This window comes from Taurulus bubalis (genome assembly GCF_910589615.1).
Source record: "Taurulus bubalis genome assembly, chromosome: 18".
Taxonomy (NCBI): domain Eukaryota; kingdom Metazoa; phylum Chordata; class Actinopteri; order Perciformes; family Cottidae; genus Taurulus; species Taurulus bubalis.
The window spans coordinates 12,057,492-12,081,608 of NC_136606.1; the positions used below are offsets into that span (position 1 = coordinate 12,057,492).

Consider the following 24,117-nt stretch of genomic DNA (forward strand, 5'->3'; position numbering starts at 1 on the left):
GCAAGAAAAAGCTGTCAAAAAGGCATTGGCCCTCCACTTGGCCTTATTTCTTCCCCTCAATCCCCTTGCTCCGTTTCTTTTTGTCTTTCATTGATTTTTGCTGCGTGGTGTATTGAGTTAGACCCGCTGTCCTTAGTCTTGGTGTATCAGACAGGAGGGAGGAGGAGTGGGAGCAGGAGAGACAGCAAAGAGGAGGAGGGAAAGGGATGATGGCAGTCAGAAGAGGTGGCAAGGTTTGCATCGATCATCCCTTCCCTCACACTCTCCTCTGTTCCTTTCTCTCTATTGTTCTCTGCGTATGTCTCTGCCTCGGGCTCAGTAATGTTCTCATTAGGGGTTTAGACTGAGTCACAGATGGGCCTGATGTCACAAAATTGCCATCTACCAGCTACATATAAATACAGCCATTTTCATTAGCGCATTAAAAGGGCTTAAATCGGGTTTTAGCATGAATTACTCTCTCTCTGGGTGGAGTCGTGTCATTTGGAGCCCTGATTTACAGCTTGCACGAGTGCTGAGCTTGAGGCTAGCGGTCCCCTTAACATTAGTTTGGAAATAGCTATTAGTCCACTGTTGGAGTGTATGATTGCAAAGAAAAGACATTGAGTTGATGCTGTAACTGTTAGAAAGACAAAAGTAATTGTGCTGTGAATACAATGTGTATTATGTGTTATTATTATTATTATGTATGTATATTCCCAAGAGGATAAAAAAAAAAGAAATCCAACGCAAAACTAAATCGAATCAAAAATCACACTATTCATTAATTCATAATGCATCGACAACGTCTCTTTTCAAACTTATTCTGCTGAATCTAAATACAAAATCAATTCATAAAAGGGAACAGACCGCCAAATGGTTTCACTCGCATGCACCGGCTGTCCATCAACATTCACAGAGGCACGGCCACGCTGCTCACAAGCGCGATCCGTCGAGGCATTTGTAATCATCTCACACATGGACACCCTCAGAGGCTAAAGTCACCCACTCACACATGGATGCACATAAGAACGCACATCCAGGCAGACGCATGCATGCAAGCAAAGGTACATTAACACGCATACATCGATTATTTCTCCGTTAATTATACATTTAGATTGAGATGGACATTGCCATCGATATTTGGATGTTTTGGCAATTTATATGAGATGTTTGCGTGTTGATGGCAGATGGTGTGTAAAACGAAAAGACTCATGACAAAATTGCTGATTCACTAACACCTTTCGAAATCTTGTAACACACACACACACACACACACACACACACACACACACACACACACACACACACACACACACACACACACACACACACACACACCAAACACTGCTTTCCCTCCTGAGCGAGTGGGACAAGCATGACCATTTGCAGTCTGGTAGAATTGATGGCATCCTCAGCCAAGGTACACACGCACTACACACACACCCAGCACATAATCACACACACCGAATGGTTCAATGAGAGAAGTCAAAACATTTTATGTGGAAACTGAAAAGTAATTTTTTCTTGTTTTGCCTCTCCACCCAAAGCAGTGGGGAGAATGTTAAAGGGGAGCGCTGAAGAGACATGAAGGTCAAGAGTGAGAGGAAGAGGGGGAGGGCAGGAGGATGGAAGAGATTAGGAGAGGGAATGACAGAGGAGAAAAGTACATTTCCAAGTATTTGACATGTACTTTTTGTTTTGACGTTTGCATTGAATTGTTCCTCTTGCTGTTTTATTTCCCTGCTTATCCCCGTCTTTTTCTTTGTACATCCTTTATATTTTTGGTCTGTTTTATATTCTAACCATTCCTTTCTCTGTCACGTCCCCGCTCTCTCTCCTGATGAAGTCTCCATTTTTTGCATTTACATTTGAGCTACTGCAACTACTGCTACTCTCAGTGATTAATCTGCAGATTAATGCTTATACAGTCCGCAGGCCATAGAATGATGTACCTTTTAGCGTCTGTGTGTCTGTGTTCACAGAAATAGCGAGACACTAAAGTGACAAACTGTTCTTAGCACTTTATGGATTTCATAATCTCATCCTAAACCATGACTGCGTGGAGATTATGGCATCTGCTGCAAACCTATACTGTACATTAACACACACACACACATAGATAAACAGCTTACATAAGCATAACCATACAGTAAGCACACACCCTCACTGGGCATTTAATTCAATTGAAATACATTTTTGTGGCATTAAATTCCTTTTAAGATATTGCAATCAGGGGGACTTAATTCCACATGCATGGAAATGCATCATGGTACTGTATTTTGCATTGCACAGCTCCAAAGAGTCTGTGAATACTGAGCCACACATAAGCTCTCTATGCACATAAACACAGACACACAAACACACTGCTGCAGTTAAAGTGCAACATTAACCGTTTAAATGTGAGTCTGGTTCTGTCATGGTGGCGTAACAATGTAGCTGACAGGCAGCCACACACAGAGAGTCCGCATTTAATTATTTGTTTTGGGCTGTCTTTTTTTAAAGGCCAAGCAGGAGCTGATTGGCTCACAAGCCTCAGGACACGAGTTAACAAGCGCGTACAAACACTCTCTCGTCGTAGTAAAAGCTTACTACTGTAATGGTTTATTTAACATGAAACCACACAAATGCTCACGCTCACATTTACAGATATCACATGCATATCACATCCATTTATTGTTGCCACAGCAGCTCCTGTCACTTTCTCAGAGACTGTGAATACTTGTTGTATGTTTTCATCTCGAACAAGAATTGAATGGATGGTTTTTAACGTATCAACAGGATTCATATCACCAGATAAACTGTCAGGCACAAAGCAGTATGTTTAGTAAGTGATATTCCAGGTGCTGATCATCACAATTCTAACCATAGAGATGCACCAGTTCTGGTATCATCATGTAAAAATATCTATATTTAAAATTTGTATGTGCATCAGCAACCATGGAACATTTCCCCTTTGCTGCTTTATATGTCTCGGCAATTTTGTCGTTTTCCAATAACTGTCATTTGACATCTTGAGGCTATTTCCACCCCTTCCTCACCCTTGTCTCCATTTAATGGATTAATAATGTAGGAAGAAAAAGCTTTATTGCTTGAATGAATCTACGTATTGCTAAATGCTGCCGTTTTGATGTTGTCCACAAAGAAAATAGATCCTGTATCTCTTTAATTGATTTTCTTAAACAGCTTGAGGAAACCAGAATCCTTTTTTGAATAACAGATTAAGTTGTACAATTTTGCATTGTTTTTGCAGCGATAATGCACTTACATAGTAGTATTGAGATACAGCAAAGGAACATCGTGACTTCTTCCTTGGACTGCACATTTTCTATGACCCTTCACCTCTCTGCTTCTGTTCCTTTCACCTGCCTTAAGACCTCCACAAAAGTGTGCTTTTAGATGTCTGTTTTCCTTGTTTTTAGTTATGTATATTCCATGCATATGAATATGTATTTTAACACCTCAAAATGATTCCACAACAATAGTAATCAATGTGTGTTTGTAAAGACACCAGCGCTCTCAACTCCATGAACTCTCTTTTTGCTGTCAGACAAGCACCTGCAGCTAGGAGGCCGAGTCACAGTGTGATCTTTTTCTGTCTTCCTTGTGGGGGTATTTTTATCAGTGCGGGTGAGCAAGACTAGTCTTTGACAGGGAGGGTCTGCCCCGAAGCACCGGGCTGCAGATGAAATGTGTGCACACCGCCACGACGTCTCTGCTTTAATAAGGCGTTTACATGCCCATGTCTGTTCGCGTCTCGCTGCTCGATTACTATGTTTTTGTCTGTTTTTTAGCAGATGGATGAACAATGGTTTGCAGGACTGATTATTGTGTTTCTTTTCCAACAAATAGCCACAACAGCGAGCTTCAAGCCTCAGTAGATGAAGAATGGAAGTCACCGCTCTCCTTCGTCACACTGTGGTGCTATCAATTTGCAGTGTGGAGTTTTTAAATCACACACGACAACATGAATGGCCAAGAAGGTGTATGTGTGTAGCCATGTTTCAGGCTGCAGTCACCGCTTCCCCACATGTAAATGTGCTCGGAATTTATAAAGAACAATTTCATCCCAATCAGCACAGAAAATTCACTAAATCGTCTGAACATTGCCCAGAAAGCTTTCCATCAACTGAAACAGTTTGAAGATAGAGGGCAGCTGAACCAAGCTGAAGGCACAGGAAGGAGAGCCACTTATCACCGTCTCTCCCTCCATCACGTCCTCTTCTCTCCCTCCTCCGCGGCCTTGTCTCGTGTCCAACCAGCTGACACAGGAGCCACCAGTCGACCGTAACTCTTGATGGTGATTTGCACTTTACACAGTCGGGCTCGACACCAGTGAAACACACAGGAGAATTTTGAAAAGTTGCACACTGGTAATTTAGATTCGAACACCTCCTGGTGGTCCCGACTTAGCTTTGACTAAGATCTATTTAAGTACCTTGCTCTCATTAATTGAAACATAGCCTGAATCAGAAACCGCACTTGAATTTTAAATGCAATTTGCGCGAGAGTTTCCTTTTTAAAACTAATTACGGCTGAGTTTTTCAGCCTTGAAGCAATCTCAGTGTGTGTGCAGTACCTATCATCTGTGTTTGTGTGCATCTGTGTGTGCTGCGAGGGTGTGTGAGAGTCTGGATTCTTGTTTTGTAACTGCTCTCCATTGTGTGACCCCTTGTGTTCCATGAAAGCACTTTTCTCTGTCGGGGGAGAGGTTCTGTAGCAGGTGATAAATCATTGCTATCCAGGTAAACCCACAAGTACATGCACATGCCCAGAGATACACACATACACACACACACACACACACACACACACACACACACACACACACACACACACACACACACACACACACACACACACACACACACACAGAGTGAACACTGTTGTGTGTTATTTTGCATAATTTGTTCTGAGACACTAAAGTCTACCTGACTTCACTGGTGGGACTCAAGCTGTGTGTGTGTGTGTGTGTGTGGCCAGTAATAGTGCGGCAGCACAGTCTGTGGTTCCTGTGATGGGGAGGAAACTCCACGTGAATGGGGTCATTTGTGCCTCACTGTGCTCGAGCTGCAGGTGATTCCAAATCTCATAATTCCTAAATCGGATTGCATTCAGTGTAAAAATATAATTTTGCTTCCTTTCTGGGTGGTAAGTTATGTTTTGCTAAGAAATCCGTAGTATATTATGTATTTATGTTTGTTGTGTGTACATGCTCAAAACTGTAATTACCGAAAACAAAATATTTATATTATATTAATAGTCCGGTCTGTTCCCTGCCTTCATTCATCCAGCTTTGATCTCCTTTTTCTGAGCTGCTTTATCTATTCTATTTCTTTGAGTAGATTGAGAGCAATGTAAAACTTCCTTGTATGTTCACACATTTTGTGTAATAGAGCTGATTGCGATTGTGATGCAATATGGATGTGGACAGACACTAAAACAGTTCATAGCATATTAACCGGTTGGTGTTGTTAGCCAATGGCCTGTGATTTCAGCACTTTCTTGTAATGACTTGAGGCCCCACGTAACGTACGTAGTGCCGAGGTTACAGGCCTTCTGGTTACTTTGAGTTCTCACAGTCTGGTCAAATGGAAAAGATCTAGCAAACACTAGTGAGACCACCTTGTCTTACAATGATCTTTTATATCTGAATTTCCACCACTCGCCATCGAAAATGGCAACATTTTCAGTTTCGATTACTTTACGGAGGAAGGATTAAAGATCCTAGAGCACTTTGGAAAAGACTTTCTCTTTGGCATGACAGCTAACCGCTAGCGTATTGACAGCCTGAGTGAAATAGAGAGGCGAAGTCCTATCCCTTCCGGTGACACCCATGAATCTTTATTTTGTAAAAAGTATGTACAGCTAATCACCAGGGGGCGATCAAGATGGTTTGGCTTCACTTACCCATGCAACCATACTATTTAGTATGCCAGTAAAGCTGCAGTATGTACTCAAAAGTAAAAAGAAAGAGTATGCTATCTGGAAAGCAGCTCCAGTCAGTTAGCACACCACAGACGTTAATAGCACGTCTGCAATGTCGATCCTCACGTGTCAGTCAACTGCATAATCGCCCTCCCACTGGCCTGAAACTTAGAACCTCAAAACTGGTTTGGTCCTCTTTTGAAAAGTGAATAAACAGGCAGAATAGCTGCAGAATAAATATAGTTAATATAGATGTCTGTTCTACTTTAATGTTAAATCATTCCAAATATATTTTCCAAGAAGGTTCAAACAGTCTTAGTTATTTGCAGCTACTGGCGCATTGCTGCTGGTAAAGAAGTTAAGTCAGTGGTTCAATTATGTCTTCTGAGGTCATGACTTTTAATCCATCTTCAAACATTTCTACAAAGGAAAGCTCCTGTGTTTCAGTAACCACTGCACACTGAATTACTCGAGTAGAAATTTGAATGCCTGCCTTGAATATCTATTCCCCTTGAATCAATCCTCCCCCCCTGGTTCTGCAGATGTGATCAATCAGAAAGCTCTCCAGCGTGGGCGGCGCCCCACAGCGCAGCCAGTTGTGTCTAATATTGTCTGCTATAAGCTGGCAGGAGAGGATGTGAGCTGCATGATTGGCAGATGAGGTGGATCTCTGCTTTCAGATCAAGAATTTAGTTTCACTAAACTTTTTTCGATCACTATTCCTCTTTGTCTTCTTTGCCTCATGTATCTTTCTAAGAATTTGGCATGAAATGATAGAAACTTCTTCAAGGTGCTGGACGAATAGTAATCTTTCTTCCCCTCCTCTATCTTCACCCCTCATTCTTTTTCTCCCTATCTTGCGCCGTCATCCCTCCCTCCGGCAGATCACACTGTCTGATCTCCTGCCATAGCGAACCCTCTGTAGCATAAAAGAGATGAGATATTTGCACTGCAGGATTTTCATACTCATTGCACATTCCTCGCCTGTCAACCCAAGAGGACTCTTTGATGAAAGTGAATATTAGGTTGTTTTTTTCTTCAATGCCCTGGTATATTCATGCTGTTAATAATAATAATAATAATAGTTTTACTTTTCAAGCATAAGTAGAACAATTTTTCCGGAGTTATGAAATGTAGCATAAGCAGCAGCCAGCAGATAAAATAAAGTATACAGTACGAGTTGTGAAGAAAGGAACGACAAATACTTATAGTCATTGCAGATTGTGGGGAAGTCATAGATCGAAAGTGCATTTGGAGCATGTTTGATTGGCCATTACTCACCCAGCAGGTCAAGAGTAATGATGGGACCTGAGGTAGTCACAGTACTTAAATTCATTCAGGTGGACTACCAGGTTAGTATTTCTGGAGGCTAGAGCTCGAAAGCAGAATAATTATAGACTTAAAAAAAGTAGCTAAGAACCAATTTTGGCTGTATATCGTCAAATTAAAGAGAGGCATCTGTTAGTAAACATGAACCACAAACACATATTTTAAATGTATGTGATAGAATGTGAAGACAATTCATAAGAGATGGAAGATTTGTAAATGTCCTAGTTGTATTCATAATTTCAAGGCTGAACAAATAAATGAATGCAATAATGAATTTTAAAAATATTTTTGACAATAGTTTTGATGTTATATATACACAGTCTAATCAATTCACTAAGTGTAACCTTTGAAGCACACAGTTCTCACACACATCAACTTAATGTACTGGGAAATAGGGTTTGTGTCAATGAATAACGATTAGCCGAATATGTTAATGTATATCCCAATTTCTCTGTACTGTGGGATATCTGAGGGTCTTCAGATGGTGTGTATGTACACACCCCTTATTGTGCTGCAATAAGGGTGTGTGCATTGCTCCGGGCCTCTGTCTCTTTGCACCTCCTCTCCCATTTTTCAGCGCTTTAAATGAGGCTTAGCCGGTGCTTCGCTGCAGAGCTGACTGCACTCCGCTCACCTTGTTTAGTCAGGATTTCCCACCCGAGCGAGGAGTGCTGTTTGATCTCATTTGTTTAAGATCATCTGATGTTATTAGGTCTGTACCTCCTGGGCTTCTGGAACGAGATGGTTGTTGCTGGCCGTCTCCCAGTATGCTTGTCTGCTTGCCCCTTTGGCCAGCTCTGAGAGTGCAGCCTTTCTTCGTCTTTCTATATTTCATGAATAATCGTGCTTTCGGGCATTTGCTGTGTTAAATTTAATTTAATTTGTTTACTTAAATGATTCAGTATATTCATAAATTTGTCATAGAACCATCTGTTTGGTGGAGTAAATAGATAAATAATATAGAAAGTCGAACATTTGCTAAATTGGAGACACTTTATATTGAGTGTTGATTGGCTTGTCATGTATGTACAGACAAGGGAGACCAGGAGGAGATGCATTTCACATCGTCTTGCTATTTTCATTCATTCAAATCAAGCATAACACACATATATTGTTTTATAATAACCACCATCTTTGTTGTGGACCCGTTTCAGCTGCAGGAAAAGAGTTCTGGGTTTCCTGTTTTGACTTACTTTACAAAAGTGATGTGCACTAAAAAAGGAATACCTTACAGCTCAGTATGATGAGCTGCTGAGAGTTGAAATACCACAGGAAATCGTGCAGCAGGTAGCTGCCATACTGTTGCAACACAGAGTGGCCCAGAGCAACCAAAACCACTGGAAAACAATAGCGGTATATCTCTGTCTCTCTCTCTCTCTCTCTCTGTCTTTTGGGCTATTTGTTCAGAGCGGCAGCTCAGGAACTCAGGAGATGCTGTTTGATTCAAACCGGATCAAAGCATCCGTTCATACCACGGCTGCCATTGGAGAGATATCAAAGCTGCCAGCAGGCACACGTGGACACATTTCCAACTGACTCACTTACACACACACACACACACACACACACACACACACACACACACACACACACACACACACACACACACACACACACACAGAATGCACCACTCTACGTCTATCTGGTCTTGTGGTAATTTTTTTCACAAGATGCGTCTTCCGTGTAGTGGGAATATTTGCTTGATGTTATGGTCTACGTGTGCTGGACACTTATCTAACTAACTATTGATTTGTGTGTGAGTAAGTTGCATTTGTGTCAAGTGTGCTTGCTCTCACCTGCAGTGGTGCGCTGTGGAGGTCATGCAGGTTCTGTAGTAGATTCATGCATTTTCTATGAAGGTCTCTCGATATATATTTCGGCCCCGTCCCATCTCATTCCCACCGTTTCTCACTCTTTTACTCTCTATTCCTCTCTCTTCTCTGCACTCGTCTTCAGCTGAGATCATTTTTCATGCCACCAAACAGCCGCAGGACTCGCATCTCCACACTCTGTTTCTGTTTACTTCAACGCTTTGTGAAACATACACATCTTGGGCAAATTGGTTGCAGCAAACACTTTTTCCCAGCCAGCGTGAGTGAGTGTGTTTGATATCCCCCATTTCACTCTAAGTCTGCTGTTGATGCGCTGGTGGTAAATATCAGACTGCCTTCCTGCAGAGGCCACTTACTGACGTAACGGATTCCACCTGCTGTCCCTGCCTCAAATACCTGCAGGCAGATAAACGCACATATCTCTGCTCCCAACAAGCACACAAACGCACTGCGACACACACATGCACACAATCTCTCTCAGACACGCACGGGTGCAACACAACATGTCGGACAATGTAACAGCTGCAAAAAGCATATTCAAACATGAACAGACGCAGGGATACAGGAGTGCAAAGACAGGCGAAAACACAAAGGGACAAACAAGAGAGAGAAGGAGGAAATGAGTCTGAGTGCAGGCCAAACACGTATTTTGGGAAGCTCATCCTGCACACTAATTCCTTTCCTCACCACCTCCACATGGCACAACACGCACAGAGCAGTTTGCCCTCATCCTGTATTTGCTGTAGATTTACCATGGAATGGTATTGAGGCTTTAGGGCAGCAGTCTGATTTAAAAGTCAAGTGCAGCTTATTAGTTTGTCTCATATTGCTCACTGTCCATATTTACATCCTTTATGTTGCTGTGCAACTCAGGTTTCTTCCTTTAAGATTAATTTAATAGCATCCAGCATTTACATTCCTCCCTGTGGGTTGCCACTTTAGTATGCATGTCCTTCCAGTTCGCTTTCCGGCATTTACATTGACATTTTATACATTTATGTGCGTGCAGCAGTCACAGTCACAGAACTACCATAGCCACATAAATCAACATGAACCAAGCAAAAAGCTTAAATTTCCCAGTCAGTTGGATTCTTCTATGTTGTTAAAGGTTCGTTGGGGAGTTTTCTTGTAAACAACTACAAGTTATATTTACATTGAGTGTTACTCACTAAAACACATTGTGTACCCTTGAGGTGTAATAAACGTGTGAGTGCATTGTTGTCCTTATCAAACATTTGCAAAGCCAATTCATTTTTAAAGAATATTAAATTGAGTATTGTGTAACATCTATTTTGACAAGCTGATAACTGACCATTGGCATAGTGTTTACGATGTCACTCGTGTGCACGCTTGAGAAACAACAGTGATCCACTCATGGAGAAACGGCTCCATAGCCCTATTACAGATCACAGATTTCAACTCCACCTTCAGCATTGCAACTTTAGTCTGAACTGAATATCGGCATGTTAGCATCAAGGCTTCTGCAGCACACGGTTAAATGGCACAGCGAGAGATTGAATGCATGCCTTGGGAAGAGCGCAGTAATTTATCACTTCAGCATCATCTCTGATGCACAAAGAGCAATTAAACCAGAAAACACTGTGAATGAGCCCATTTTAAATTGAGGACATTTTCCTCTTGCGAAATTAGTCTGTGATTTAGTTATTATGTCCTTGTGGTTGACATTATAAAATAAGCAGCAAAATTCTTTACTAAATTATGTAATTGATGAGAAAAACAAGGGCAAGTGACCCTCGTGCGGATGATGGTCAATAATTGAGTTTAATAATCCATCAATTATGTTACCTGTGAGACAACAGAAAACACTCCTTTTCCTTCATGTGTCACTTTCACTACTTCCTCTCGTTCATCAGGTGGATCACATACATATTGTGGCTCTTTCTGTAATGGTATGAATGAAGCCATAATCAACATTTATGTAAAAGTCAATTATGTCAGTCAGCATGCATTCAATCTCAGAAAAGAGTTTTGTATTTTCAGTAGCTGACTGCAGTGCAGCTGCAAGTCTGTCCATCCATTGGCCTCCCTAATCTGTGTTACTATTGACTTTGCCCTCAGACGGAGACTATCACCTTGATGTATGCACCGATCACACTCAGAGGTCACTGATAATGATCAAAACAATTTCCACAGAGAAGCAGGGAGAGACGTTGTCTATACGGCCCTGCCTGCCACCCTCCATCTCCCCCGCTTCATGGCTTCCATTACTCGGTGTGACGGCATTAATAATGCAGCCGTCCCCTGCCCTGGCCTGGAGTGCGATGTATTGCCTGCGTGCGCATACTGACATTAAAGGAAGAGGCCAAGGGTCCTTCTGAATGATCAAATAAGAACAGCAGCGATGCAGAAGCTGAAATACAGTGTTTTAGACTCTGGACACCACAATGAGTTTAATCACTAAAACGTGCATTCCACTCAACATACTCTATAAGCCAATGTGATTGTTACTATCCAGCAATTCTGTTTTTAATAGTGTTTAAACAGCACTGTTTTGCCTGTGATGTTTTTGCTTCAGGCTCCTCTGTTACAGTTGAGGGATGTTTTATCCTAATGAGGCTTACATGGGTAATTAAAAGGCTGGATAAAATGTACCGTAGATTAAATGATAATATGATAATCCAACCCCATGGTGAAATGGCATCAAGGCCAAAAATGTGTCCCCTCACACTGTGGTGGTATTGTGATCCGTACTGTAAGTCATGCAGGGTGGAGTTGACTGTCACAGGAGCAGACGGTTGATGAATGGCGCTGTATTTCGTCTATATGGCGTTCATCTCCACATGCAATCTGTTATCCTCGCTCATACTTCACACCATCAACCTTCTCCAATGTACAGTTTTCATATGATCTCTAGCCTAATTATACGGTAGCCATCCGTGCATGACCACACTGTTACTGTCTGACATGCATCATTTACATCAAACGTAAGGCCAGCCCTTTAAATATTTTGATTTATAATACTGTCATAGATACCCATTCAACAGAAGCACTTCAAAAACACACTCGCTGACCTTTAAAAGTGTGTCACATTTTTCTACTGATCATCAAAATTTACTTGGTCATTTGCAACTCTGTACTGTGTTAAGAGAAAAAATAGATGCAAAAGTCCAATTGGACAAACAGAAGCCAAAAGTAGCTATCAGTGTTATTGCAGACCAAAGTAAAAGGCAGAGGGAGATTTATCCTCTTCTGATGCTGAGCCATTCCCCTCTCAATCCCTCCATCTGTCTCTGTCACCACAAAATCAGAGATGGCACAGAGAAAAACACAATGCTGTAAATGGGAAAGGACAGCTGAGTAAGAGAGAGAAGGTAAATGTATGTGTATGTGTGTGGGGGGGCACATGTATGCTTGTGTGTTTTGTTTGTGATCTGTGTGCCGGGCATCAATGATTCATCATCATCCGTCTCCCACGCCCTGTCTGCCAGACTAAGTCGGGAGAGTGTTGTTTGCTCTGTACCAGCGTATGCGAGTCAGGCTCAAGGTACGGTCATGTTTGCCTTCAGCCCCAAAAAAAGACGTGATGTCAAAGGTCCGTTGGTGGAAGTAAGAAAATATTGAGCAGAGCGATAATAAACTGCAAACAATCTGAGAGCGATGCAGCGTTTGTGGACTAGTCTGGTGTAATTTACAGAACAAGGTGACACGCCACAAGAATAATTACCCCTTCATTTTCAAACCCAAAACACTTGAACACAACACTGTTTCATGTTGAATAATGGCGAGCTTTGACCTGCGAGGCAGCTGGAGCCAACTCTGAAACAAGAAACGTTCATTTCTTAGCTGCAAGAGCGTCAATTAAAGACTGACTAAGTGCGGCTGGGCCCACACTCTAGCCAGAGTACGGCACCGTAAGATGCTAATGTAAAGACATTATCCCTCACTGGCTTCCCAACATGTGAATGCAGCCACTTAAAAGAGTAGAGTTAGTCCAAAAAAGGACAAATGCATTGTTGCTTTCTGTTTTACTTTAAAACATCGTCACAAACAGGGTGAAGTGGGGAACTGTAAACCTATTTGTAAGATGGAACAATGTAAACAAACAACTTCATTTCCTCAGCAGCTTTTGGACCACTGTTCAGTGAATCTTTATAACTGCTAATGGAAAAACGGAAGTGCTGGAACTCTGGTAGCAGCAACTGTAAACAGAACATTTTCCTTTCAGACATTTCAATAGGTGACACGCCACTTTGCAAGAGAGAGAACTTAGAACGACAGAACACGGATAGCGAGAGACAAACTATAACTGAACCATGACCTTCAAGCTGAATCTGCCAGCCTGTGGCTCCAACACGTGGGCCAAGCAGCTGGAGGACGGGCAGATGGAAAACTAGGCTCTGGGCACCCAGGTGGAGGTGTTGAAGGCTCCCCTCCAGGGTCTCAGAGCAGCATATTGCCTGCCAGGAGGTGAATGTTGGTGAGCTTGCTATCAGGCTGGAGACAGAGACCAAAGAGAACAAGTCTCTGGGGACACTGGTAGAGACACCACCGATGCTCCAGAAAGAAAGGAGCTTGAGATGGAAGCTGAGTGAGCATTTGCGACACTGAAAAGACGCCTATTAGCAGCAACTTGAGGAAGAGAAAAAGTCTCACGCTGAAATGGCAAAAGGATCTGACGGGGTAGCAGTATCCCATCCGACAGGAGACGAGGAGTCTTTTACTGCTACCAGCGTAAAAGAAATCCTTCATTTGCACAAATGTAGTTTAACTTACTTTTGGTTTGATTCATATAATGTAAATCATGTTTTTCAAGCTGTTTTTCTCCAGTTATTCAAAAAGAAATTGCATATGCTTTCCATGCATATGTATTCATAAACACAACATATTTGCATTGTCAACACTCATTTGCAGGGAAATATGAGAGAGATAGAGATAGATAGATAGATAGATAAAACGTCAGACAGCAGACATGCCGTGAGACTGGAACCACGAAAGAAGACGAAGACCTTGTGAGAAGAGTCTTCTGTTCCCGGAGATTTGTTTCTCGGTTGGTGTTGTGTGACTAACTTGATGGGAACTGGTCCCAGGATGAGGGCAGCCAGAGGCTTGTTTGGGAAGGGGGGCACTCATTGGTTTCCTAATTGGTGGGAGTGCAGTGAACCGGATAACTTTATTGGCCTGTTTTTAGGCTGCCTTTCCCAAATCCCAAATTCACTCGAGAGAGTGGAGGATGTGGCCTTAGGTTACAGAAACACAGGAATATTTTCAATAGGAAAATACTTACAGACACAAACACACACTTAAATGTAACAGGAGGTTTGTTGGAGCTTTTTATGTCTTTATCAGAGCTCTTGTAAATGCCATTAATATTATATCCATGAAATGTCCTTGAAAGATATTGACATACAAGCTGGTGTTAGTGATCAGATTTGTAAAGCATTATGTGTCTCTGAATCTTATGACTGAGAGTCTTCATTCCTTATTTGAGATTCAAACACAAAGCACTGCAGGTATTTAGTCTCCTTCGGGCAATAATATGCATTTAACAAAACATTACATACACTCAATTTGAATCAAATGTCTCTTCAACTACATGCAGCCTCTAGTGTATAGAACGATAAATCTCCACTTGTGTTATAAATGAAACTAATGCATTCATGGTAAAGGTCTTTAAAGTAGAATACACACAACCTGACACCTTTTTCTGATCTGGACTGTTTTTATTTCTGTCCAGACAGTAAGCACTTCACATATAGCTGTTTACCAGCATGCAAACAGGAAGTGACTGGATATTTTAGTATAGTATACAGTAGGCCACTGCTTCAGACAGGCATCTGACAACTGTCAAACCTTGATGTCGGGGAAAAAGGTCATAGTGTATTCTGTAAAAAAAAATTGATCCCATGGAACAAATGACCCATATGCCTCCATGATGCAATCAAAGCAATGACCTTTTTTCTCAACATGCTCATTGTGTTATTCTTTCCGACTTTGTCTGTTCCTTTCCATGTCCTCCTCTGGCCTCTCTTTCCCCTCCATTGCTCTTCTCCTCAGTCTCTAACAGGTGACAGCAGTATATGTAGTCTGGCGATATCAGGCTGGTTTCCTCTGCTCCCTAACAGGCTGTTAATACTGACACTTCAGCACATTGGGCTTTGGCAGGATGCAATTCCTCCAATGTCCCCTTTGTTTCCCCCTTTTCTCAAAGTGATTTGTGTACAATGTCTGGGGTTTGAATCACGTTAATGACTTAACCCAATCCCACACTCTCTCATTCGATAGGGTGCATCTATAGCTGACATTATTATCCAGCTCAGCTTACTCTACAAAGACTGGTGGTCGGTAACTTGCAGAAGAGCATATCTGCAGAACACGTATGGTTGTTGATTGATACGTTGCCAGTTAGGATGACAGGTCCTCTGATTAACATGCAATTTCAATCACAACTTGACCACTTTTAAGGACCCTTATACCTTGTATGTGGTGCAATAGAAAAATATTAATAATCTTTAAAAAAGCTTTCTTGCACATTTGTGTAATCTCTAAAATCCTGTTATTTCAGCCTATTTTTATTTCCTGTACGAGGTGTTAAGAGGATCAAACCTGTTCCCACTACAGTGACCTAAAAAAGAACTACAAAAAGCCAGCGATGCCACCTTATTGAGATTGAATTACCATCACGGGCTTTGTAGTTCTCACATGACATTTAACAAATACATTTTGTTTACAGGCATTTGCCTCTTTCAGCCACTTATCATATTGGCTCTTCGTGATTTTGGCTCCACATAATTGCTCAGATAAAGGCTGCAGGGAGCTGCAGTTTTCATTATCCGCACAGAATAGCCAGCTGGAGAAAGACTTGAGTGGTGGAAAGCGTAACCGCAGTCTATTCTGTCGCTAGATTTTCCACATTGCTGGGCTGCTGCAGAGCTCTGCCTCTCTGCATGCTCCTGTTAAAATCCCATGTGGAGCTCTGGCTGGGCAGAAGCAGGAGGCTGAGAGCAGATTATCCTCACTTTCCCATATGCTCTATATACATCCACACGGAAGTATATGTAAATACACTGCAGCTTGTGAAAACCTGCTGGTGCAGCTCTGTACTTTCATTGGGAGTATGATTTGGACTTTGTGGGGTGTTTCAAAGTGACCTATATCTGATATCATTTTTTAACAGACATCCATGCTAAAATGACCCACATGTGCAGCTGAACAACAACAAATGATGTGACATCTGGCCAGCTCTTATTGGAGACAAATTGTGGTCCATGCCAAATACTGGATTATACTACTGTATGAATGTCTCTAATTCTATTCTATTCCATGCAGAATGACACTAGAAACAATACAAAGTGTGCTATCTGGTAATTCAGACTGCAGGCCCATTGACACATAACTAATATGTCAGATTTCAAACCATGAATAAAGTCCAATCATGAAAGAAAGGATTTAGAATGTGAATACAATTAGCTGCAGTCTCACTGTACTCTATAGGTCCTTTAAATGTATTATTGATGAATCATTACGAACTGTTAACATTATATAGGATGCTCACTATTTGTACTGAGTAGCATTCTTGGATTTAAGTTATCTGACTCTCAAAGATTTACTGTGGGACATGATGGGACCAAATGCTTTGTAAAATGATGCTCCAGATTAAGATTACATTCATCTCCTGATCTACAATGGATCAAGTGGGATTTTAAGTTGTGTCAGGACACACTGATACCAGTATCTGATGTGAGGTCAATAACCTGAAACCTGACTCATAACATTTCATAAATCAAATCACTAAATGTTCTGCCTCTTTCACGAAGAGAATATCAGATTCAGTGGAGAAAAGTTTGATTATTTAGCTGTCATGTTTTGTTTTTTTAAGTGTCAATATCTAATCCTACTTTTGTCAATATCTAATCCTACTTTTCATTGACTAACTGGTTGAGAATCAGTATCGGAAGTGTATAAGTGGTGGCACACTCACGTCATACGCAGTGTGAGCAGTTTGTAATTCATTTTGGTCCCTCTACTTATGTCTGAGAGCACTTTGTCCCAATGCAACTCATCTCCCATACTGTGCTACGGGCTCGCCCACATGCCGTCATCTGTAACACCCTGCATGGTGAAGGTCTGAAGAAAGAGCTGGCTGATGCAGAGGAGAGAAACAGGGGAGAAGACAGACAGAGAGAGTGAGGGAGAGTAGTTGACAGCTTCGGGTCTTGAAAGAAAGCGCTGTAGGAGGAAGGAATGGTGGAGTAAATTGCCTGACCGTTGCCTGCAGCTGTGCTGCTCCTAAATTTAGACTTTTTAAAGACACAGGTAAGTGAAGCAGAATACCCCGTCGTCAACCTGCAGTAGCTGTACAGGTCAAATGCTGCAGTGTACCAGAAACACAATGAAAATGGTGCAAATTTAAACCGCTGTGTGGCATGCAAATGTATCTCCAGTCATACGGCGGGTCTCTTCATTAATGACCCTCTACTGTGCATCAAAGAGTTTGCCAACTGCTGGGTTAAAATGGAAAATAGAAACAGACAGGGTTTTCTATAGACCCTGCTTCTATGTGCATTCACTGTAAAAAAACACACCCTCTCTCAAAACAAAAGTCCTCGTCTCAAATTCATTGATCTTCTTAATGAGCTGCATGCAACATTTTGCCGGTATTTGAGCGCACAAGTCAAGAAGGTAGAAAATAAGAGAAGAGAGACACAATAACATCTCTAGCCACCTTCGTATGCAGGATGATATCTTTTTATATTACCCTTTCTGCCCATCTGAATGTCAATCACAGAGGTGCATGCATGTGATCAGCTTTCTAGCTGCTTCATGGAAAGGTCATGTATGGACCACTGCTGTGAGAGAGTTATTGTCCTGCCTGTTGCTAACCCGACGCTGTTTTAAATCATACCGACAGGTTAGAGGCTGTGCCAAGGTTTGCTGAAAATCTCATGGGCTTTTTAGCAATTGACCCATGACCTTGTCTTCTGTCCTTCAGCCTGTTCGGCCAGCACTGAATATATTTCAAGGGACTGTTTTTAGTGCTGTAGTGTAGCAACACAGGCAGCACAGCTCAAACAGAAACTCTGCAATGTACATGCAAAACAATCACAAACAAGCACAGGACTTTTGTCCAGGAGAACGCTTTTCATGGCCCCCGCAAAACCAAAAGTAAATGTTGACATTTTTTGTATGGGAGTTGTTAGTTATGTCGTTTGTCACTAGCTTGTTAGCTGAGGGAGGGTGGTGGTTGATCCTGTAGGAACAGTTACACACCATCTGCATGAAGACTCATTATGTTCTGTTTGGTGGATATTTGTATACCCTTGATGATTTGTGTTTAGATTGATTGAGGCAGTGCATATTGCAAAAGGTAAAAAAACATTTGAGCATCTTGGCTTGTTGTCCTATTGGTGGTGATGGTCGTAGGTCTATGTGTATAGAGTCTCCCTTATAATTAGCCACCAAACCTCCATTTTTGTTCTTTTGCGAATAAGAATTTCCAATTCACTCCTTCTGAGGTCTTTTTGGAATATGTCTTGGTCGCTGATTGTCTTTATTTAATAATACTTTTGTGTAGTAATTTGAATACAACATTTGAATATAGAAAAAGGTTTTTCATGTGTGCAGAAAAGTTGTATTTGTGGAAAATGAGCTCATAAAGAAAGCAAGACTGTACTACAAATCCTAACTCCTTCAGCTTTTCACCCATTAAGACCCCACAACTCGAGGGCTTTCACTTCCCGAACATCAGACGCTTTGATCTAACCCTAGAGCTGATAACAATCTCATTTTTTGTTTTGTTTTATTAACAACACAAAATAACAGTCACTCTGCAAGTCTTCAGAAGATTCTATTTGATGTTCTGCTAAAGTCAACCCCACTCGTCTTTCTTCTCCCTGAGCTCCCCTCTCTACAGCAGCCTCAACAGAAGCTGAACCAATTCATTAGAAGGCTCAGAAAGTCAATTATGCTAATGGTTTCCTTTTGCCAAGGGAGGTGGGAACTCGGCAAAGCCAGATACTTTTTATTGCACTCCCACATAAATTCTTCTATACATTTTATTTAGCTCTCTATTAAATGTGCAAATCGATCTCCTGAAGTATAGAAGGCAAAATGACTGAAGAAGAGAGGAGAGGAGAGAAGATGAGAAAGGAGGCGTTGGTTTCTAGCAGTCAAACTAAGGCAAAGTGATGATGGAGGAAGGGTAAACCCAGTGTCGGGAGACCATCAACAGGAATCCCTCTTACTTATTCATGCAGCAGCCAAGCATCAGGGAATCTCCCAGCCTCATTATGAAATATGTGTTGCAAAAGCTCACACAGCAGTGCAGCTCTTGCTTGAAAGCCTTTGCTTATCCACTACACTCTCCTCCCTTCGTTCTATCTTTTTTAGATCAGATCACTCTAGGGAAGCAATGTCATGCTTCATTCATCGAGACGCCTCTCACACTGTCCTAAATCCCTCTCCTTTTTCTCTGAAAGGGAATGCTTGGCTAATTTCAACAAGTTTGTGTAGCTGGCACAGACGGGAGCAGATGCCTGAGTTTACATTTGCATTTACTTATTGTCTGTTTTTGTGCCAAAATAGTTTAAAGCACAGAAATTAGAGCATTGAACCACTGTGCAACAACATTTAAAGCAAGCATTTAAGTTAAATATGCTAAAATGAACATTTCCTGGGACATTTTATACTGCTGCACAAAACTCAAGGATCGCATTGGTGTAATATATTAATGGATTATCTAATACCTTTTCAAATGAAACCCAACGTATGCATGAGAGCTGGCTACCGGCTAATGGTTGACGCATTCTCTGCCAGCTCCGGCTGTCTTTATTTGTTATTTCATATTGGCATCTCTATCATGCGTGACCAAAAATGTCCTCTTGCAGTGTGAGCAGAATGCAGCATTTTCACTGTGGGGTATTTAACGAAGGAAGGAGTAACCTCCTGCAGCTTTCTCTTTGGCATGACAGCTAGCCGCTAGCATATTGAGCAGGTTCTGTCACAAAGGAACAGCCTTGACAGCGACACAATGATTGATTGATACACATACAGACACTTAAGTGTTGAATTCAGACATGTGGTGAATTGTTTGTTTGGGTTAGATAATAATGAGTGGAACGGAACATGAAGAACCGGGACATATGATTGTTTTACAGATATTTGCCAGGACTTTGGAAACCTAGTTTGGAACTGGGACAATACTGGACAACCCGTTATACTTTGTCGTCTTTTTCACTGACAAAATCCCCAGTCACTGGCTAGAAAAGAATAGCCTGCTTCTGTCTACCTATGTCCTAAATCAAGCACCCGGTGTTTCAAAAAATTACAATGAATTTTGAGAAAATGACTGTTCACCCCTATAACGGGGTCTTCAACCAGTCAAGTTTGACCATGCATGCTACTCAGGCATACAGCTTCATTTGAATAGAACTAATATTCCTCTCAGATGAAATTAGCTGCACCATATACTTGCTGCCCTCCTCTCTCCTCGAATAGGATGGCTCCTGGTCGCTCCAGCTCATTTCAGAATACAGGTGGAATCTATTTGTATTTCTGCCTCGTTTGCCACTTGGACGCTGCGTTTCTCTTCCAGATTCATTTCAGTGCCTTTTTCCTCGGGCCTAGAGACAGATAAAGAGTCGGGCCTCTTCACTGGAGCTTGGCAGCCCCCATTAGAGTGACTAGACTGGGTTGACCCGTGGCATGAAATTAAGAAGCTGAGGCCCATTGAGCAGCCCAGCTGATAGAGACCGAGGATAATAAATCCACTGAGAACGAGGAAGAGAGGGAAGGAAGGAGGGAGGTTGAGAAGGAGGGGGATGGATGTGGCAGCCCATGCAGCCTCAGGGGCGCTCAGGATCCCTTTATTAGCTCGGCTATTTCCACCCTCACCTTCAACGCCAGTCTTTTCATTGAACACAAGCATCAACATGCAAGTGGACTTACTAACTCAAAATAAACTACAGTGCCTGTGTTCATCGTAATAAAGGAACATGCCACTGTGGTGAAGTTAACTACTGTTTTTAATGTTAGACTATGGCAAAGAAGAATACACTATATCAGGCTTTGGCATCACTTGTTTGTAGGATAGTAGATTTTAGTTTTTTCATGGGATTGGTTAATTCTAAGAGAATACAATATCAGCTATATTTTTTAAAGATGTTATTGCTAATGTTTCAACCAAACATAGTGTTCTTCAAATACTGTACAAGACAATGAAAAATGTCTATTTACCTGGTTATATCCATGTGTGAATACAAGTATACAAAAATATAATTAAAAAGTGGAGAAAAGTCACTAGCTCAGAGGGATTAAAGTAAAGTAAGTAAAGTGTATTTGTATTGCACTTATCGCAGACAAAGGTCAAGTGCTGTATGGGAGTCGAGAAAAACAAAACATAAATAAAACCAAATTGACGATAACAGAGGCCAAAGCATTACAGCAGTTAAGAAAGCATAATACAATACACATTAAAAGACGGTGCAATAAAATACACAATAAAAACAATAAATAAATAAAAATGGATCAAAAGCAGGCCATAGAGCATGTATTTAACCGAACAGCAGTGTAAACAGGTATGTCTGTAGTTGGTTTCTAAATGACACAGAATCAGCAAACCGTAGGGGTGCAGGCAGAGCCTTCCATAGCTTTGGTGCTACTGCTTCAAAAGCTCGTTACCCACGTGTTTTAAGGCGAGTGTATACACTAATAAAGTAGTTGTCAGAGGCTTTCAGTATTTAGATACTTTATTTCATGCACAAAATATCCAGACAAAGAATACACATATAGATAACAGACTCCTACCACTCAATGGTTGCTGTCATGAATACGGTATCTGGAGACGAAACTGTATTCACGGGAATGAATAGTGTGTAGATAAATTGTGCATGGTTGTGTGGTTCTGTCTCCTTGCACAGTAAATCTGTCGGTGTGTTTGTTTAGCCTCACTGTAGTATCAGTGGTGTGAAAAAATAAAAGGAGAGCGGGAGCGACCGCGCGATTCAACATAAAGTTGGCTGAGATTCATGCAATCTGATGCAACGCTGGTGCAAAGGGAGGGCTTTTCTGAGGGCTTTTCATAACCCTCTCCATTTAGAATTACTGCTTTATGTAATCATCTGCCCTGTCCTGAGGTCTGACTGGTTGGCATTCAAGCACCAACCGGCCGTGCACCATGAAATGAGGAAAAGCCTGGAAAATGATGTGACATCACATCTGAAAACCTATGCATTAACTGCTGTCATATTCATTACAACACACAGCTTGGGTGCTGGGTAAAATGATACAAACAAATACTTTTCCTATCTTCAATCCAGCCTCCAGAAGAGAGTGAACCTTCTTCAAAAGCCAATTATGTGCTTTAAATCAAAGAGCAGAGCTGTCAATATGACAACAACAAAAAACCACAATCCTGTCTGACACATTTTTTATTGAATTGTATTCTTACAAAATCCTTCTCTTTCTTAAAATCATTGAAAAAGTCTGGTTATCTACACTTTAATAAATTTAAAGACACTCGACTTGAGCAGATTTTAATGGAAGTCTTGGCTTGAAGTCAAAGTTTGAATCCTGGTGTTATTATAATAAAATGTGATTCCTGCCAGTGTCTTTGCCATCTGTTCTTTTTTGACTTAATATCATGTTTTCTTTCTTCCCTCCTCCCTTCCTCCTCTCTTTCTTGTCTGCAGGATTTTAAGGACACAGTCACTTGAATGGTATTATAACAACGTGAAGAGTCGCTTCAAGAGGTTCGGCAGCGCCAAGGTTTTGAAGACTCTGTATAGAAAGCACATTATAGACAGAGGAGCGCTCTCTGATCTCCCAGGTAACTTCATCTCAAGTACTTTGTAATCAGCCATGCATGATCTTTGTTACATTGCCATTCTCTATTTATTTTTTCCATTATCGTCTGCATCATTTTGATTGCAGCGCAGCTTTTCTTTTCCTTGTAATGTTGTGCCACGCTGTGATGAACGCCAGTTTGGCCAGAGACGTAATATAACTTCCTCAAACAACTTCATTTGAAATGTCGGGTTCTGGTCGTAGTAAACACATACAAGCACTCTTGATAGCTAATTAGCTTGCTTTGATAAATGATCACTCACTTTGTTTCACACATTTTGTTCCCTCTCTGACTGATTTAATTAATCACTTTCTCTCTGGCCTGTAGAAACAAAGAGTCAAACACACTCATTTACACACACATCTAGTTTATGTTCAGGGTGGGCTATTGTTAAGTGGAGCTCTTTGTGTTTTCACCTCTCTTTACCCTTTTAATTAATTTGATCACAATGTGGATACATTTATTTGAGGAAACCACGGTCTTCCATGGCTGCAGTTAAATTTAGAAAATACTCATGTGATCTTGAATGTTCTGTGTGTGAGTGTGTCAGCGTCTGTGTGTGGGTGTGGGTGTGTCAGTGATGGTGGTGACAGACTACGGGTGAGCTGCCCTGCGGACCCGTCCTGCCAGTTAAACCCTAGGGGGGCTCAGGCCACTTTAGCATCCTTAGTGAATTGTTCCTGTGCAGGGCAGCACCAGGGCAGCTTTTATCCAGCCTCCCGCGATCCAGATAACATTGTTTTGACCCTACTGCAACATGATCGGTCTGTTGCTGACTACTGGGCATTATTTCAAAGCCTGGTACATGGGATTAAATGGATGAAGGGAGCACAGAGGGGACAAATCAGGTCAGACTTGAGGCAGAACTAGATGTGGTTGAGATGAGGGGATGTTTAGGAATACACCATGACCACAACTGAAGTTAAAAACTGTGAACATTACTATGTATTATTCTATAATCTGCAACTTTGCAACCCACGCAGTAGAGATTTCAGCTACAATTATACTAGTTGGCAAAATCTGTCACTATTACATTTTCCTTTTTGCAGACAGCTCGTCTAGCCATCGTAAATGTCTGTCATGTCTTTACAGGGTTAAAAAATAAGAGGAGCGATAACCATTGAGGTGGATTTAATAATACTGTTGATATAGCTTGTTATAGTCTGCAGTGTAAGAAAGACAAAACACAAATGTGGGTGTACTGTATTAAAAGTCAGTAATGGCTCAATTTACATTTAAATTGACATT

General features: G+C 41.4%; 1 protein-coding gene across 1 annotated transcript in view; it reads left to right on the forward strand.

Annotated features, from left to right (window-relative positions):
- Positions 1-24,117, forward strand: part of myripb (myosin VIIA and Rab interacting protein b) — a gene marked incomplete at its 5' end in the record, with an annotated part of 85,383 nt that overhangs the window by 39,447 nt on the left and 21,819 nt on the right. Inside the window, one exon of the mRNA XM_079234070.1 lies at positions 22,715-22,851. Coding sequence (XP_079090196.1) covers positions 22,715-22,851 — 137 coding nt within the window. The remainder of the gene's footprint in view (positions 1-22,714; positions 22,852-24,117) is intronic.